Source organism: Nicotiana sylvestris, chromosome 7 (genome assembly GCF_000393655.2).
Source record: "Nicotiana sylvestris chromosome 7, ASM39365v2, whole genome shotgun sequence".
Classification (NCBI taxonomy): domain Eukaryota; kingdom Viridiplantae; phylum Streptophyta; class Magnoliopsida; order Solanales; family Solanaceae; genus Nicotiana; species Nicotiana sylvestris.
Window position 1 is genome coordinate 18,846,625 of NC_091063.1, and position 17,990 is coordinate 18,864,614.

General features: G+C 38.5%; 1 protein-coding gene across 1 annotated transcript; it reads left to right on the top strand.

The window, feature by feature from the left end:
• The first annotated feature begins 16,080 nt into the window (after positions 1 to 16,080).
• On the top strand, positions 16,081 to 17,944 carry LOC104214205 (uncharacterized). The gene has a single exon (XM_009763848.2). The coding sequence runs from the start codon at positions 16,246 to 16,248 to the stop codon at positions 17,794 to 17,796; it is 1,551 nt and encodes a 516-aa protein (XP_009762150.1). The 5' UTR covers positions 16,081 to 16,245; the 3' UTR covers positions 17,797 to 17,944.
• The last annotated feature ends 46 nt before the right edge of the window (positions 17,945 to 17,990 follow it).

Consider the following 17,990-nt stretch of genomic DNA (forward strand, 5'->3'; position numbering starts at 1 on the left):
TCTTCTTTGGAAAAAAAAACAAATAAAGAAGACTCTAAGGACTTAACACAAAAGACCTAGGGACTAATGAGCAAAATACACAAAAATACACCTAAACCTAGACTCTACCTATAAATTAATGCTTAAAAAATCAAATGGGAGGACAACAAAAAAGTTGCGCAAGGAACAGAAAGCTGCAAAAGATGCGCAGCTTTTGAAAGAGACCCCCCCCACACACATCATCTTCTTCACACACCCCCACCGACGGAGCTCCATCTTCAGAGAAGAAGAGCCATTTCAATAGCTTTTTCTTAACACACCCTCACCTTTCTCCTACACGCCCTGAACTAAGACAACCCCGGAAAACCATTGAAGTTGTTGCTGCCTTTTCACTCTTTAACACACACAGTAGCAGCCGGTCTCCTCACCTCCATTCTGCCGAGAAAACACTCCGAAAAGCCACTAAGGTTAGTCGTGAAGATTGCCATGGTCGAGGTCAGTTGCGGTGATAATCTGTTCCGATCGAGTTGAGTTCATCGCCGTTATTCGAGCTTCGGTTATTTAGTTCGAGATCCCTGTACATTTAGCTTAAGTTTTCTGGCCAGTTTTCCATCAATGGAGTTTCTTCATGCTTAAAGCAAAGAAAGTTGCTATTAAAAGGTCATACTCTAACTTTACTCATCTTCCGATTTCCCGATTTTGTGCCATGGGTGTGTGAATTGTTTTGTTCGATCTCCTTTGCTCTAGTTTTACAACTCATGTGACACTAATATTTTGCCCCCTTCATTTGTGATGTTTATTTGTTTAACTGCTGAATCACATCTGAAGTTTTAAGTAGCTGTTTGTTTCCATTATTTTTCATATTATCTTGTTTCCTTTTAGATGTGGTTTATGTGGATTCATACTGTCGCGACTTGCCCGTTTGTATGAGTTGAATTATCAGATTTACATATCATTTGGTTGACTCCTATTCGGCTGCTGTCAATGTTTTGTAGATTACTCATGAAATATTAGAATACTTGTAGTACTCGCTCATCTCTGATATGAACAAGGCTGACATCCACTTACGCATAGAAGGGTATTTGGTGAATTTTTGTTTCGGCATGTAGAACAGAACAATTGAATTCTTCTTTGTGCTTGTGGGATTGAAAAGTCTGTTTCTGCCATTAAAGTTAGTTGGCAAGATCATATATTATAGTTAAGGAGATGATATAGGGCCCTATGTAATTGGTAAGTTTTGATCCCTTGTAAATTAATGGATATAGAATTTAATAATTCGTAAATTTCATGGTTTGCTTTAGGCACATAATTAATTCATCACACTTACGGGTATGGTTCCCATGGCGTGGTTGTGATACTTGCTTTTAAATTAGGTTTAATATGAATATTCGTAGTTCATTTAGTTGAATATTTTTCCTTTAATAAATTTGAGGTGTGCCACAAATAAAATTAGATAACCCATGACCCTCGCTTAATTAATTTTAAACCCTTGGAAATCAAGGCGCGCCATTTAGCGAATTTTTTGTGGCCCTCGCAAAGTTGCAAACGCGTAGTTGCTTTAGGCGCATTATTTTAATAATTAATTTCTTTAAACTCGGGTGCGCATTTATGTGACGCAAATTCAAATCTCAACAACGTTAGATAAAATATGTCGAGAGCCGCGGGTGCATTTATGTGACGTGGTTCGAGACGTATTTTAAATAACGTTGCAATTTTCCTTAGAAATAATTAAAGTGGCTAATAAGTTAAAATGGCATCATAGGCTAAAACATGTATTAAAATCAGATAATAGGCCAAATATAACAGTTGAGCGGCCATGCTAGAACCACGGAATTCGGGAATGCCTAACACCTTCTCCCGGGTTAACAGAATTCCTTACCTGGATTTCTGGTTCGCGGACAATTAAATAGAGTCAATCTTTTCCTCGATTCGGGATTTGAACCGGTGACTTGGGACACCATAAATTATCCTAAGTGGCGACTCTGAATTTTTAATAAAATAATCCCGTTTCGATTGTCACTTTAAGTTGAAAATAACTCCCTTATATACCCCCCTCAGGAGATGTAGGTAAAAAGGAGATGTGACAGCTCTGGCGACTCTGCTGGGGATCGAACCTAGAATCTCTGGTTCAGGGTTCAGAATTCGAGCTTAGATGAATTGTTATATTTGGCTTTATTTGCTATCTGATTTTATTACATGTTTGGGCCTAATGTGCTAAATGTTGCTTTTTACCGCTTTGATATTATCTTAACTGTATATATAAACTGCTACGAAACCCTCTCTTCTCTCTCCCGAGGAGTGCACGCTGGTCGTGACTTCTTTCTATTAGTGTCATGTCCTAAATAGAATGAGGTTCGGACAAGTTGCAAAGTCGGATGATCTTTTGTACCGGTATGTAGCCCCCCCCCCCCCTCGAGCTGTCCGCTCGGGTAAGCCAGGTCTAGAACAATAAACTCAGGTTTTAAACCTAGTATAACAAGACAACATGTCGGATCCCTAGTAGGAGCGCTTGCTTGCATCATGTGCATTTTGACTTTGGGGACTCAACACAGGGGTTGAGTCCGTCTAGGACAGGTATACCTCAGAAAATAAAAGACCATCCTGATGCATCTTATGTGCTACATGTCGCATTTATTCAAGGGTAAAAGGGTCATTTGGCGGACCAATGATAGCTGAGGGTAAATGAAGAAATGGAAAAAAAATAATGAAAAAAGAAAGAAGAAAGAAAAAAAGAAAAAGAGAGGGTGAAGTGTGAAAATAAAGCAAGTAAAGCCTAATTCTGTTATATTTTGTTAAGAAAAAAAAGAGCTCGAAAAATTCAAAATTTTTTGTACTTTTTCATCATTTTTCAAAAATCAAAAAATCAAAAAAAAGGGGAAAAAAAAAAGATTTTGCATGTTTCATCATTCTTCAAAAAAAAAAGACAAAAAAATGTTTTCTCTAAAATTATTTGTTTTTTTAATTCTAGCCCGTATCCAATTTGCCGGAACTACGCATACCTGATTCTCGTCTTTCGGGACGTGATACGTAGGCAACCCACATAGAGTCCGGTCTTCCTAGTAAATCTTAGGTTCTTGGCTTTGCGGGGTCATAGCCAAATTTTGCACTTCTAGCCACCTTTTGGCCAAATAAGTTATTTTGCAAAAATAGCCTCAATCATGTCTTGCATGTGTCTTAGGGAATGTTATTGTCTCACATAGTGCTAGTTTAAGTTTTCTCATACAGGTGTGGATCTACTTACTGGAGTTTGAGCATGACAGATACCCTAGGATCACTGCACTCAGGAGCTGCTCGAGGAGCCATTTTATGTTTTTGAGTCAATTGTTTTTGTTTTATTTTCTAGTCCTGTATAGTAGTACTTAGTCTTTTAGGTGATGTCAAAGGAGAATTTTAGGCAATTAATATCTAGGACTTAAAATGAACTGTTTTTATATTTCCTCTACTATATTAGGACCAAAATTCAAAAAAAAAAAAGAGAATTTTCTTTTAGTACTTCTTTAAAATCCTTCTTTAAGGTATTAATTCCAAAATCCAAAAAGATTTTCTTTTGAGGTGTTTCTTGGGGAAATTAGTGAAAAATGAAAAAAATAATTCTTTTTATTTTCATTAGAACTTTAGGATATTGTACATAGAAAAAGAAACATACTTTACCCTTTGTTTATCATTAGAAATTCTTCTTTAGGCAATCAAAATTGAAATCCAAAAATATTTTGTTTTATCTTTTTCATTGCTTGTTTCGAAACCTTGCATCAGAATATCAAATGAAAATTCTAAATATTTTTCTGTGGTTCACTCTTTAGATTTTCTTCCTAAAAAAAAGGAATCAAAAAATATCTTTCTCTTCTAGAATTTTTTTTTCTTTGCACTGCTTTGTTCCTGTTTCATACAAAGAAAAATTTGTTAGTTTTGAAAATGGTGGTCGGTTTGTGGCCTTGAGTCTTGAGCAGCTTGGCTTTTGCTCGATCCTCTTGATTCGGTCTCAAGAAACTTTTGCTCTGCATCAACCCTAATTGTTTCACACCCAGTACCATTTGTATTTCTCGCTCAATCAACATTATCCTTTTGCTTCTTTTATTTCTGTTTGCTCATCAGAGTAGTCATTAAGGTAGAAAAAAATGAAATGAGAACGTTAGTTTGTTTACTTTATTCCCGATTTTCCCGAACTACGCAAAGATCTGATTCATGCGGCGTCATGATACATAGACAACCTACATAGGGTTCGATCAAATCATTTTTTTATTTATTAAAAGGAAAGGAAAAAAGAAAAAAAAAAAGAAAAAAGGGGTGAAGTCATGGGATGTGAGAAATGAGAAGGAAGAAAAAGAGAGATAATCAGAAAGAAAAATGGGAAGGAAAATGAGCAAGCTAAGAAGTGCTAGAAAAACAAAGAAAAGAGAGGTTGAAATGAACAAATTGGGATGATGCCAAATAACCTTCATATTGCGACTAGGTGCATTGCACGCAATGTGATATTATATTATGTTAAATGCCCTAACGCTAACGTGATGACTTCATTCTGTTATCTTCATAAAAGAAGGTTGGTTGGTTTGTGGTTCTTGAAGTAGTAACTCCTCTCTACAACATAAAGTCAAAAGGCAATGGCGGTCAACAACAAAACTGAGTTGGTTGATACTGGGGCCCGAAAGCAGTTGGTTAAAAAGGACAATGGGTTGGTTGAAGAGGTAAAGATGTTGAGACAACACATGGCGGACATGTATCAGGCCTGGATGACTGGGAAGGTACCACCCCCGCCACCACCTAGCCTCTTATATGTCGTCCTTACCCAAGCTCCGAACACAATGCCAGATGATTCTCCATACTCTCCAGATCTACCCGTTTATCACAGTTTTCCCAATAGTAGCTCCATCACTCATCCTCCAATTACCTCTTCCTAAAATTTTCCTCCTGTCACATCCACTATCCCCGACAATGAATACTCATTCAAAGCTCATGATGCCCAATATTACCCCTCAGAGGTTACCCATAAGGTTCCCAACTCATACAAGCAAGGCTCGCGAGACGAGCCTCATGTTGAAAATGAAAAGTTCACAGGAAGAAAAGGGCGAGATGGGATACCTAGGAGGCTGAAAGGCATAGAACAGTCTTTAAAGAACAAGCAAGGAATGGGAGACCAGGGTAGCATATCTTACAAAGAATTGTCTATGTCCCCCGACATTCGTCTGCCTGCGGGGTTTAAAGTACCAAAATTTACCTTGTATGATGGGGTTGGAGATCCGGTAGCCCATTTGAGAGATTATTGCAGTAAAATGAGAAGTGTTGGCGAGAGAGATGATTTGTTGATGGCGTATTTCAGTGAGAGCCTGACTGGGGCAGCTTTGGAATGGCATAATCGTCAAGATGTTGGTAAGTGGCCTACATTGAGTGACATGGCTCAAGATTTTGTTCGATGCTTTCAAAACAGATCAGGTGCTACCCCAGACCGCTCCTCCCTATCTAAAATGGAAAATAAGCCAGAGGAAAGATTTAGGGAGTTTGGGCTCAGGTGGAGAGAGCAAGCGGCTCGAGTCAATACCCCGATTGGCGAAGAAGAAATGGTTGAGCTTTTCCTACAAGCCCATGGGCCCACCTACTTCAGTCATTTGATCCCGGCCTTGGGAAAGCCTTTCAAAGATGTGTTAAAAATAGGGGAGCTAATGGAAGAGGGAATCAAGTCAGGCAAAATCATGAGTTGTTCGAAAGACATTCAGAACACCCCAGTGAGCTTGGGTGGAAGAAAGAGAAACAGAAAAGATGATCCGATGGGCTTTCCCGATCAACACTTCCAGCCTCGACATCGTCCCCGTGGATATCCTTGTGCACCAGATGATCCTCCCCAATGCCACTTCTCTCCACGGAACTCCCAAAATAGTACATCACTTTCCTAGTACCCAGCTCCACAAAATGCCTATCCACCCCGACGAGCCTACCGAAAACCCCCTGGATCAGGTTTCCGGCCTAGTCAAGCCTTTAAAAACGAGAGGTTATAGAAGAAGAAAACATTCACTCCATTGGGAGTGTCATATGCCAGTATGTTCCAGAGGCTAAGGAAATTGAACATGTTGAAGCCGACCCAAATAAAAATGTTCAACCCTCTTCCAAAGAAGTTTGATTTTTCTCAAAGGTGCGCCTATTGCTCAAATGCCCCGGGGCATGACATAGAGAAGTGTTGGAATCTGAAGAATGCGATTCAGAAGCTTATTGGTGCAGGCGACATTGTTGTGCAAAATCCAGATACAGCAGACACTAGCCAAAGTCCATCGCCTGTGCATAATGAGACGCATATGGTGGGTATGGTTTATTTTGAAAAGGAATGTGAGAATTCTTCTGGGAGCCTCGGAGGTCCACATGCTACTAAGCTTTCAACACTATCATGGGTTGATCTTAAGAACGAGCCAGCAAAAGGAACCTAAAAGCAATTTGTTAAGAACAATGTGATGAAGACTTGTGAAGTTCCTAGTATTGTTGATGCAGAAGTCAGTGGCTAAGATAATGAGTTGGAGGACTAGAAAGACGCTCTTTTCTTGGTTAGCCAGGGAGGATCTTTGGTGGCTTAGTTTGTTGTCATTTCTATTGTTCGGGTTATTTCAGGGTTGTAATCCGGATATTATCTTGTGACTCAAACCCTTCTATCCTTTTATTTTGTCTAGTTCCTTTAGTCGTAGTATCTCATTTAGTGCTGTCTAGGTTTGTTCCAGGGTTGTATCCCAGTTTGTTTTACTTGTTTTGTTATTCGAACCGTTTCACCGTCTGTCTAATGCAATGTCCTGTCTTTTGCTATTTACATTCATTTTCTTTGTTTAGTTCTTTTCTATCCTTTCATTTTGTCTTTTGTCTAATGTTGGTTCTAGTGACATAACATGCATGCAAAATTCTAGGCCTGGTCTTAAAGTCAGTTTAGTTATGAAGCAATGGAACAATTTTGAAGATGATAGAGACATTTGAGGGAAATAAGTAAAGGCATTTTGAGATCACTTGAAGCCCGAACCATGTGAAACTGGGGCAAGTAGAACATAAAGAAACCCTATTGAAATGGATCATGCCGCATCGGGTGGAAGCTAAAGGCAAGTTTGCCAAATCAACAGGGGCCGTTCGTGGTAAGGAGTGTGAGAGTATTGTCCAAGGGTGCTTTGTATTCAGCAGATGTAGAAGGCGAATGTGTGGATATGGTCATCAAGGCTGGCGCAATCAAAAGATGTTACGAATATTTTCCTTGGTTTGCTTAATTGTGTTGTTTGTACTTGGCATGTTTTGAAGATTGGAATGACGAAGACATTTTGTTCTGCTATCTAAACACCTTATCCTTCGTTACCCTTTTGAGCCTTGTTTATTTTCTTTCATACCCCTCTTTCAGAATCAGTAGCAAAGATCAGAAACACAAGCGTGAAAGATAAGTAAAGGAAAGGGAGAAAAGAAAAGAACGAAAAGGGAGAGAAGAAAAATGAAAATCGAAAAAAAAGAAAAAAATAAGAAAAACAACAAAAAGAGAAAAATAAAGCAAAAAGAGAAAGAAAAGAAAGAGAAAAGAGAAAATCACAACAACAAAGTAATTCCTATGTCATGAACTACGTTCGACCTAATTACTTTTAAGGATACGTAGGCAGCCTCACGGTTCGGTCTCATCAAAATAAAAATCCAAAAGTCCCCAAGCAAGAAACTGGGGCAGAAGTTGTGGTTGTTGTAAGAAATCTGATTCCGAAAGTTGTAATTTTGAACCCACGTGAATTGTTTTGAGCCTTTGATATCCTTTCTTTTTAACCCTATCCAAAAGCCCACGTTACGGTCCAAAGAAAGACCTTCCGATCAGTCTTCGAGAGATGCCAAGTCAAGCAAGGAGAGGTGTGCCATATCAGGGGCAACACTCTGGTCCAAGCAGAAAAATAATGAAAATGAGAGAGTCTTATTGGTGAAAACCCTCACGGGCACCGAAAGGCGATGGAAAGCTGAGAAAAATAAAATATGAGAGAGTCTTATTGGTGAAACCCTCGTGGGCACCGTAAGGCGACAGTAAGTTGAGAGAAAAAGAACAAAATGAGAGAGGCTTGATGGTGAAAACCCTTCGGGCACTACAAGTCGAATAAGGATTGTGGATCAGATTGGATAATCGGAGCATTGAAGCCCAGTTTCACAGTTTAGAGGTACAACAAGAGTTGAACATCAGACTTATTTGACAGAATAGGCCACAGGTGCATGTCATGGTCATTAGAGTTGGTATCCACAACTGATAGGTTTCTACTTTGTAGTTTTCTCGTTAGGAATCATCTTTTCTATTGTCCTTCACTCTGTTCTTTTTGTCTTGTTCACTTCCTCTTCCTGAGTCTGTGCGGTTAGAACAAGTGAGAAATGACTTCAAAATTTGCCACCAGCTTTCCAATTGCACAAAATGGGATCTGGCCAGCACATCAAAGTGGCATAAGTTAGGAAAGGACAACAATTGCACTGAGTTGGTAGCAATCAACATGCTTTGGAGTCCATGAGAAATACAAAGGTTTGGTATATTTCAATTCATGAACAGTGCAACAGATAGAGGATGTTGGGTGAACGGGTCAAAGGTATTCTCTGTGATGAGATTAACAAAGAAAGTGTTTAACCAGTGACAAGCAAGGTATTCCAAGCAGAAATCAAAGTTATCGTGACAAGTGAGGGAACAATAGACTTCAAGACCAAGGCCAGTGATTTAAGTTAGGAAGGAACAACATGCGCACTAAGTGGATGGCAATTGATGTGCTTTGGAATTCATGTCAACACAGGAGCACGATGCAACATATGGAGGGTGTTAGGTGGACGGATCAAAGGTATTTTCGGTGAAACAAGTAGGATGGTATATGTCAGTTTATGAGCAATGCAACAAATAAAGGGAATTGGGTCTGAACGATGAAGGGGTATTTTCAGTGATAAGGATGACAAAGAAAGTGGTTAGTCCATAAGCAAGCAAGGTCCTCGAGCGAAAATCCGTTATCATGGGAAGTGAAGGAGCAATCGCCCTCAAAGTCAAGGCCACAAACCAACCACCACATTTTAAACTGACAATATTTTTCTTTGATTGAAACAGGGGCAGAAAATTTTGTTTGTTTCGGAGAAACCCTCCGCAAGGAAAAGCAAGCACCAGACAAGTTTGACCGCAAATTTTCAGGACCCTCCTGGAAAATGGGACCTAGTTTAAATGTTCAGAAATAACATAATCTAGCATAAATGCATCCCAAAGGAATATAAGTTGTCTTAGAAGTTTGCATGTTCGAGATAGGATTATGGGACTTAGCTTTAAAATTTCGATTAGATAGCAATATTTAGCGTAAATTTTGCTGTAGGGTAGTATAATTCAGCCATAAAAGTTGTCACTCTTAAGATAAAACTTGACTTTTGATTTTCAGGACCCTCCTGGATAATGGAGAGTAGTTTAAAGGCCCTCTTAGATAACAAGATTTAGCAAAAGTCACACCTTTAAAAGATATAGCTTAGATTTAAAATTGTCGTTTAGTTAAGAGTTGTCAGGGCCCCCCTGGATAATGGGACCTAGCTTTCAAATTCTTAGTAATATTTGGTAATATGATTCAGTTTAACACTCACATGTGTTCCCAGTTACCAAACTGGGGCAGAACATTTCTTTGTTTTGTCTATTTTTTGTTGAAATCAAGTACCCACTTGGAGAATAGGGAGAAGCAATTCAAGTCTAGCAATCAGGAGCCCGCCTGGAGAGCAGGAAATACATTTCAAGTCAGCAGTCAGGAGCCCGCCTAGAGAGCAGGGAATACATTCAAGTTTAGCAATCAGGAGCCCGCTTGGAGAGTAGAGAATACATTTCAAGTCAGCAGTCAGGAGCCCGCCTGAAGAGCAGGGAATATATTTCAAGTCAGCAATCAGGAGCCCGCCTAGAGAACAAGGGAGTACAATTCAAGCTTTAGCTTTCAAGTTCTTACTGATATTTGGTAATGTGATCCGTTTTACACTTACATGTGTGCCCAGATACCCAAATAGGGGCAGAAAATTTTCTTTGTTTTTGTCTATTTTGTTGAAGTCAGGAGCCCCCCTGGAGAGTAGGGAATACCATTCAAGTTCAGCAGTCAGGAGCCCGCCTGAAGAGCATGGGAATACATTCAAGTTTAGCAGTTAGGAGCCCGCCTGGAGAAAATGAGAATACATTTCAAGTTCAGCAATCAGGAGCCCGCCTGAAGAGCACGGGAATACAATTCAAGTTTAGCAGTCAGGTGCCTACCTGGAGAGCACGAGAATACAATTCAAGTTCAGCAGTCAGGCGCCCACCTGGAGAGCACGGGAATACAGTTCAAGTTTTGGCAATCAGGCATCCACCTGAAGAAAAGGGAAAGCATCTCAGATTACAATTCAAGGCAGCAACAAAAGAAGCTCGCGGCAAGAATGCGAGTCAACAGTCCGAGGTGATCAACAGAAGTTAGTCACAATAAAGAAAAAGAGAAAGGCAAGAAGTTAATCTAAATGCAGAAGTTGATGAAAGATATAAGCTTCTCAAGACATGGTTGAGGTCACAAGCACTGCATGCCCGGTTTTGATCTGAAAAGTTGAAGAAGAACGAGCTAGCACCTGCAACTAGCAAGCGTCAAGGTTCAAATCCAAAGTCTGCATGAAGAACCACTCAAGACTCAAGATCAAGCGTCAGAAGACTTATAGATAGGAATCTTGTAACTCGTAGTTGACAGGCTTAGTTAGTCTTTTTCATTCCTTTTGATTTTGATGTAATAACGGGACCGCGGACCGAAACCTCGATGGAACGACACCTCGACCGGATCTCCACCTCGGCATACTCCGTCATCTCACTCACCTCTGAACTACACGTGGCCTGATTCCTTTATAGCCAAGGATATGTAGGCAGCTCAGATACCAGGGCTCGGTCACATTCCTCTCTCTCTTAGTTTTAGTCTCTCCAAATAAGAGTCGGGTCAAAAACTTGTCTAGTCAGTCTTTGTCTGAAAACTCTATGCATTTCCAGTCAAAGAGGGGCAGTTGTAGACATGTGATTTTTTACCCTCCCCAAGATTTTTTATATTTTATCATGTAAATATTTAATTTAGGCCTAATATAGCTATTTCAACTAATTTTTACTCATTACTTTATTTTATTACAAGAAAAATGAAAATCACAAAAATATTTTAGTTTATGTATTTTTCATAATTTTAAAAAATATATATATAAAAATGGTACCTTATTTTTATCTTTATATAATTTCGAAAACACAAAAATAGTTTCATGTTTAGTTTAATTAATTAGGATTAGCTTTGGATTGTGTAGTATTTTTATCTTATTTTAAAGGGAGTCAATTAAGGTGTTGAATCACAATTTTAAGAGTTTTAGAGCCCAGTTCTTGGCCCAATTCGGATTAGTTCATTAAGCCTAAGGACCCTTCTAGACTCTTCTTTGAAAAAAAAAACAAATAAAGAAGACTCTAAGGACTTAACACAAAAGACCTAGGGACTAATGGGCAAAATACACAAAAATACACCTAAACCTAGACTCTACATATAAATTAATGCTTAAAAAAATCAAAAGGGAGGATGACAAAAAAGCTGAAAAAAGCTGCGCAAGGAACGAAAAGCTGCAAAAGTTGCGCCGCTTTTGAAAGAGACCCCCCCCGCATCATCTTCTTCACACACACCCCATCGACGGAGCTCCATCTTCAAAGAAGAAGAGTCATTTAAATAGCTTCTTCTTAACACACCCTTACCTTTCTCCTACACGCCCTGAACTAAGACAACCCCGGAAAACCATTGAAGTTGCTGCTGCCTTTTCACTCTTGAACATACACAGCAGCAGCCAGTCTCCTCACCTCCATTCTGCCGAGAAAACACTCCCAAAATCCATTAAGGTTAGTCGTGAAGATTGCCATGGTCGAGGTCAGTTGCGGTGATAATCTGTTCCGATCGAGTTGAGTTCATCGCCGTCATTCGAGCTCCGATTTTTTAGTTCGAGATCCCTGTACATTTAGCTTAAGTTTTCTGGCCAGTTTTCCATCAATGGAGTCTCTTCATGCTTAAAGCAAAGAAAGTTTCTATTAAAAGGTCATACTCTAACTTTACTCATCTTCCGATTTCCCGATCTTGTGCCGTGGGTGTATGAATTGTTTTGTTCGATCTCCTTTGCTCCAGTTTTACAACTCACGTGACACTAATATTTCCCCCTTTCATTTGTGATGTTTGTTTGTTTAACTGCTGAATCACATCTGAAGTTTTAAGTAGCTGTTTGTTTTCATTATTTGTCATATTATCTTGTTTCCTTTTAGATGTGGTTTATGTGGATTCATACTGTCGCGACTTGCCCGTTTGTATGAGTTGAATTAGCAGATTTACATATTCATATGGTTGACTCCTATTCAGCTGTTGTCAATGTTTTGTAGATTACTCATGAAATATTAGAATACTTGTAGTACTCGCTCATCTCTGATATGAACAAGGCTGACATCCACTTACGCATAGAAGGGTATTTGGTGAATTTTTGTTTCGGCATGTAGAACAGAACAATTGAATTCTTCTTTGTGCTTGTGGAATTGAAAAGTCTGTTTCTGCCATTAAAGTTAGTTGGCAAGATCATATATTATAGTTAAGGAGATGATAAGGCCCTATGTAATTGGTAAGTTTTGATCCCTTGTAAATTAATGGATATAGAATTTAATAATTCGTAAATTTCATGGTTTGCTTTAGGCACATAATTAATTCATCACACTTACGGGTATGGTTCCCATGGCATGGTTGTGATACTTGCTTTCAAATTAGCTTTAATATGAATAGCCGTAGTTGACTTAGTTGAATGTTTTTCCTTTAATAATTTTGAGGTGTGCCACAAATAAAATTATAACCCATGTCCCTCGCTTAATTAATTTTAAACCCTTGAAAATCGAGGTGCGCCATTTAGCGAATTTTCTGTGGCCCTCGCAAAGTTGCAAACGCGTAGTTGCTTTAGGTGCGTTATTTTAATAATTAATTTCTTTAAACTCGAGTGCACATTTATGTGACCCAAATCCAAATCTCAACAACGTTAAATAAAATATATCGAGAGCCGCGAGTGCATTTATGTGACGTGGTTCGAGACGTATTTTAAACGACGTTGCAATTTTCTTAGAAATAATTAAAGTGGCTAATAAGTTAAAATGGCACCATAGGCTAAAACATATATTAAAATCAGATAATAGGCCAAATATAACAGTTGAGCGACCGTGCTAGAACCACGGAATTCGGAAATGCCTAACACCTTCTCCCGGGTTAACAGAATTCCTTACCCGGATTTCTGGTTCGCGGACTGTTAAACAGAGTCAATCTTTTCCTCGATTCGGGATTTGAACCGGTGACTTGAAACACCATAAATTATCCCAAGTGGCGACTCTGAATTTTTAATAAAATAATCCCGTTTCGATTGTCACTTTAAGTTGGAAAAACCTCCCTTATATACCCCCTCGGGGGATGTAGGTAAAAAGGAGGTGTGACACTCACTACACCGCTTGGGGGGGGGGGGAGAGTGTTAAGAGGAATGATGACGTGGATTAGTTAGGTAGTTAGTTAGTCATAATTAAAGTTAATTATGTAATTAGTTGTTAGCCAGTAGAAGATAGTCTATATAAATATGAATGTACAGCTCATAACAGAGTAGTGGAAAAACAAAATTTCTCTTCTTCTTCTCCGTTCTTCTCTTCTCTTTCAATCTAGAAGCTTCCATGGTTGCATCTCAACATTTTAAAATCACAAAAAATGTTACTACATTATATTTAGGTAAAATACACATGTCACCCCTTAAATTATGGACAAATTCATGTTACATACTATTTGTGAACGAAAATCACATTACATACTCAACCTTTTCAAAGTGTATCTAATACACACTATTTTGCCCATGTGGACGGCTAGTGTTTTTTCCAACAAATGAGTCGCGTGAACAAAGAATTTTTGTCTTAGATGTCAATTTTTGTTAGTTTTTAAGATTTTTAAATTAATTCATCTTCTTCCTTGATTAAAAATTTCTGGCATGGCTTCTCCCTGAGACCTTGACACTTAGACCCACTTCTCTCCACCACACAATCTCCTTTTTCTCAAATAAAACCCACCATGATTTCTCATTTCTCTTCTCGTTGATTAGTTTTTATTTTTTTTCTAATCTTTTGGTGTGAAATTGTGATTAGATTCAGTAATTAAAACTTTTTATAGCTCTCCCCCAGCCATTAAAGCTTGCCTCAAGCTTTTGCATAGATTTTTTTTTTGTGGAGAATCTTTGCTTGAGATTTTGCCGTGGCGAAGTCCAATTTTTCGAATAAAATTTCCAACCATTAAAGCTTAACTCAAGCTTTTGCACATAAGCACATTATATTATTTATATATATATATATATATATATATATATATATATATATATATATATATATATATATATATATATATATATATTGTAATAATATTAAGATTAAGCAAGAAAATTGTCTTGTTGACGTTAGCGCAACGTCTTTCTCTTAAGGCGTTGGGTGGCCGGGTTAGCACCCCTCATCGCCTCTGTACCCGAAACAGATGCGCTGCGCTACCCAGCATTCTCTAATTTTATTAATGGATGGATTTTTAAATAACTGAATTGTAAAGTTGTTAGTATTCTTTTCTAAGAAATATATTTTCCTCCTTATTATTACAAATTCGTTGTTTTAATTGTGGGAGTCGGAATGGCACAAAACAGAAATTGAAACACGGTAATGACGGTTAATGGTGGTTGAACTTTTACAGAAGAAAAATGAAAAATGAGTTGGATATGGGCTCAAAATTTCGGGTTCAATTTCAATGGAAAAGATGGATTTTTGGGTGTGTCTGGTGATTTGATTAGTTAATGGTGGCTTTATCATTAAGTAAAAGGTGGGAGAAGAGGCTATGGTGTTTTATGGTGAAGAGAGAAGATGGACGACAATCATGGTGGTTTAGAACTTTAGATGGAGAAGATGAGGGGTATAGTTGTAATTTTAATTATTTTATTTTTTAATAAAAAATTATGACACATATCATTATTTGATAGGTGCGTGATATTACACATATTCTGAAAAACTGGTCAAGGAAAAAGTAATGTATAAGGTTGAGTATGTAATATGATTTTCGTCCGTAAAAAATATGTATCAGAGATTTAGTCCATAATTTAGGGGGTAACTTATGTATTTTGCATTATATTTAAGACCATAAATTGAAACTCCACACTTAGGGTGTGTTTGGTATACAGAAAAATATTATCCGTGAAAAATATTTTCTTGAAAAACAAGTAATAATCTTATTCATTTTTCGGTGTTTGGTACGCAAATTAAGGAAAATGACTTCTCAAGAGTATTCATAAATAATTTAGATATAATAAACATGAAATCATAAATTTTCAAACCAACAACCTTCCGGACCCACAAATTTCATAAACTTTCGAACTACTAAACTTTCAAAACTGCGGAATTTCGAACCCGTAAACTTCCAAACACATAAACATTCGAACTCATAATTTGGAACTTGTAAAATTTTGAGCCTTTAAATCGATAAATAAAAAAATTAAAACTGAAAAATATATTTAAAAAATAATTTTTTTATATTTAAAAATTATTTTTTTTCCGGAGGGGGAGGGGGCGGGGGGTTTGACAGTAAAACGAAAAAAAAACAGAAATTTAAATTACAAAAAAAAGTAATTTTTTTTTTGTGCAGGGAAGGGGGGTTTGGGGTGGGTGGTACAGAAAAAGGAAAAAACAAAAATTTAAAATTGTAAAAAATAAACTAAGGTAAATATTTTTTTTTTGGGGTGGGGATGGGGGTGGAGGGATAATAGGGTGCGTGGTAATGAAAAAACTGGAATTTGGAAAAGAAAAAAAAAACCTTTTTTTGGAGAGGGGGTGTGGTGGGTTGGTGAGGGTGGGAAAGGTTGAGAAATAGTTTTGGAAAATATTTTACTTTCTCTTGATAAGAAAAACATTGGAGGAAAATGAGTTCACGAATAAAATATTTTCCAAAACATTTAAGCCATGGAAAAATTGAAAAATATTTTCCTTCCTACCAAACACACCCTTAGTCAAAAATAATTGGTTTTTGGCAAAATAAACTTTTAGTGGGGACAAGGAGAACGCGCTCAAAATAATTAGAGGACAAGCTGGTTATTCCCTTCACAAATCCATTGCCGCCGCCATATTGTCCACTATTATTCCCAAATCTCAATTTATCCTCACCTTTCCTCTCGTCGTAGTTTCCAGAAAAAGAAAAAAAACTCAAAAATTCCCTCAATCTCTTCCCAAATCTCTAATTTTCCCTCCCAACCATGTTGTTATCGCCGGGCCACTCCCCCCGCCACCTTTCAACACCGTCTCCTTCACCGTCTGTCGCCGAGCAAAACCCTAATTCAACCCTTATCACCACCACCAACAACAATTCATCTTCAACAGTACCAATCAACAAACACCGTAACAAAGTACTAGACGAAGACACCTACGTGGCTGCAATAGAGAAAATAATCGAGCGCGATTTCTTCCCGGATATCCCAAAGCTTCGTGATCGGCTCGATTGGCTAGAAGCGGTTCGCACAGGCGACCCGGTTCAAATCCGAGATGCTCAGTTAAAAATCATCGAGCGAAGGGGAGGTAAAGCTGTTGGATCCAACACTGGAGGTAAATTTCGAACCCCCGGTTCAACTTTCTTTCGAAATTCCACTACCCCCTTTGATGATCCTTATAAAACCCCTACCCCTAGTGTAGTTAAGGGTAATAATTTGTCTAGTGCTAGTGATAATGCTGAGGGTGATGGTGAGGTGGATGTGGACGTGTCATTGACGTTAGATGAGTTTTTTAGGAGGTATACGAGCGAGGACAATGAGAGTTTTTCGAAGATAATTGAGAAAGTTAACAGAAAAAGGAAGGAGAAATATGGGTATTTGTTGGAAGGTGAAAAAGGGGAGGATGTTATGTTGATTGAGGATTCTAAGAGGGCCAAGGTAGTTACTGATGGATATGGGACGTCGGATCAGCCAGTGGCTACATTGGAAGGGTGGAAATATTGTGCTAAGAATTTGCTGATGTATCATCCGGCTGATAATGGGGAGGTAGCCTTGACCGAAGAGGAAAGAGCTGAGAGGCTCAAGGGATTGACGAAAGAGATTAGTAAGGTGAATACGAGGTTTCATGGTAAAATGATGGAGTCTCAGCCTAAAGAGGACGAGACAGTGGCTGTGCTTTATACACCCGTTCATGGGGCGACTCCTGTTTATTTTCATGATAGAGGTGAGGACAAGTTGAAGAGGTATGATTTGGAAGATCTGCGGAAGACCCCAAATCAGTTCTTTGTTGAGTCGGGAAAGAAGGCTGAGAATGGATATAGTTTTGTTAAGACTCCTTCGCCCGCGCCTGGTGCGGATGAATCTCCGTTTATAACATGGGGAGAAATTGAAGGAACGCCTCTAAGGCTGGAGCAGGAGGACACACCCATTGATATTGGCGGAAGAGGTGAAGGCCCTCAATATAAGATACCAATGCCACCCTCTAGAGATATGAAGGCTCATTCTTTATCTCGTGAGGCTGCTCGTAAGTTGAGGGAGAGGTCAAAGAAGTTTCAGAAACCACCATTACCTTCACCAGTTAGAGGAGGGAGTGCTAGTCCAAGTGCACGCACTCTTTCACCTGCTGCACAGAAGTTTATGCGAAAGGCAATCGCCAAGTCTTCTCACACTTTAGATGAGTCTCTTCGAGCAAGTTACCGTGGTGCAAGTCCTGGATTGTGTACTCCCAAAACTGGTAGGAGTTTGTCAAGGTTAGGAAGAGAAGGTAGTGCAGATTCCAGGTCACCATCTGTAAGAGAGGGCTCTAATCCTCCTTGGTAATTGTATGTCAGCAATGTTTTATCGATAGCTACCTTTTAACTTTACTAATTCTTGTCTTCTATACCTGAGCTTTACCTAATATTGTCTTTGCATCAGTTGATGTCTGTAAATGTTGAATCTTGAATGTGCTAGTTTCGATTATGTGTCATACCTTTTTCTTGTTCTGCTTATAAAAATTTACTCATCACTTTATG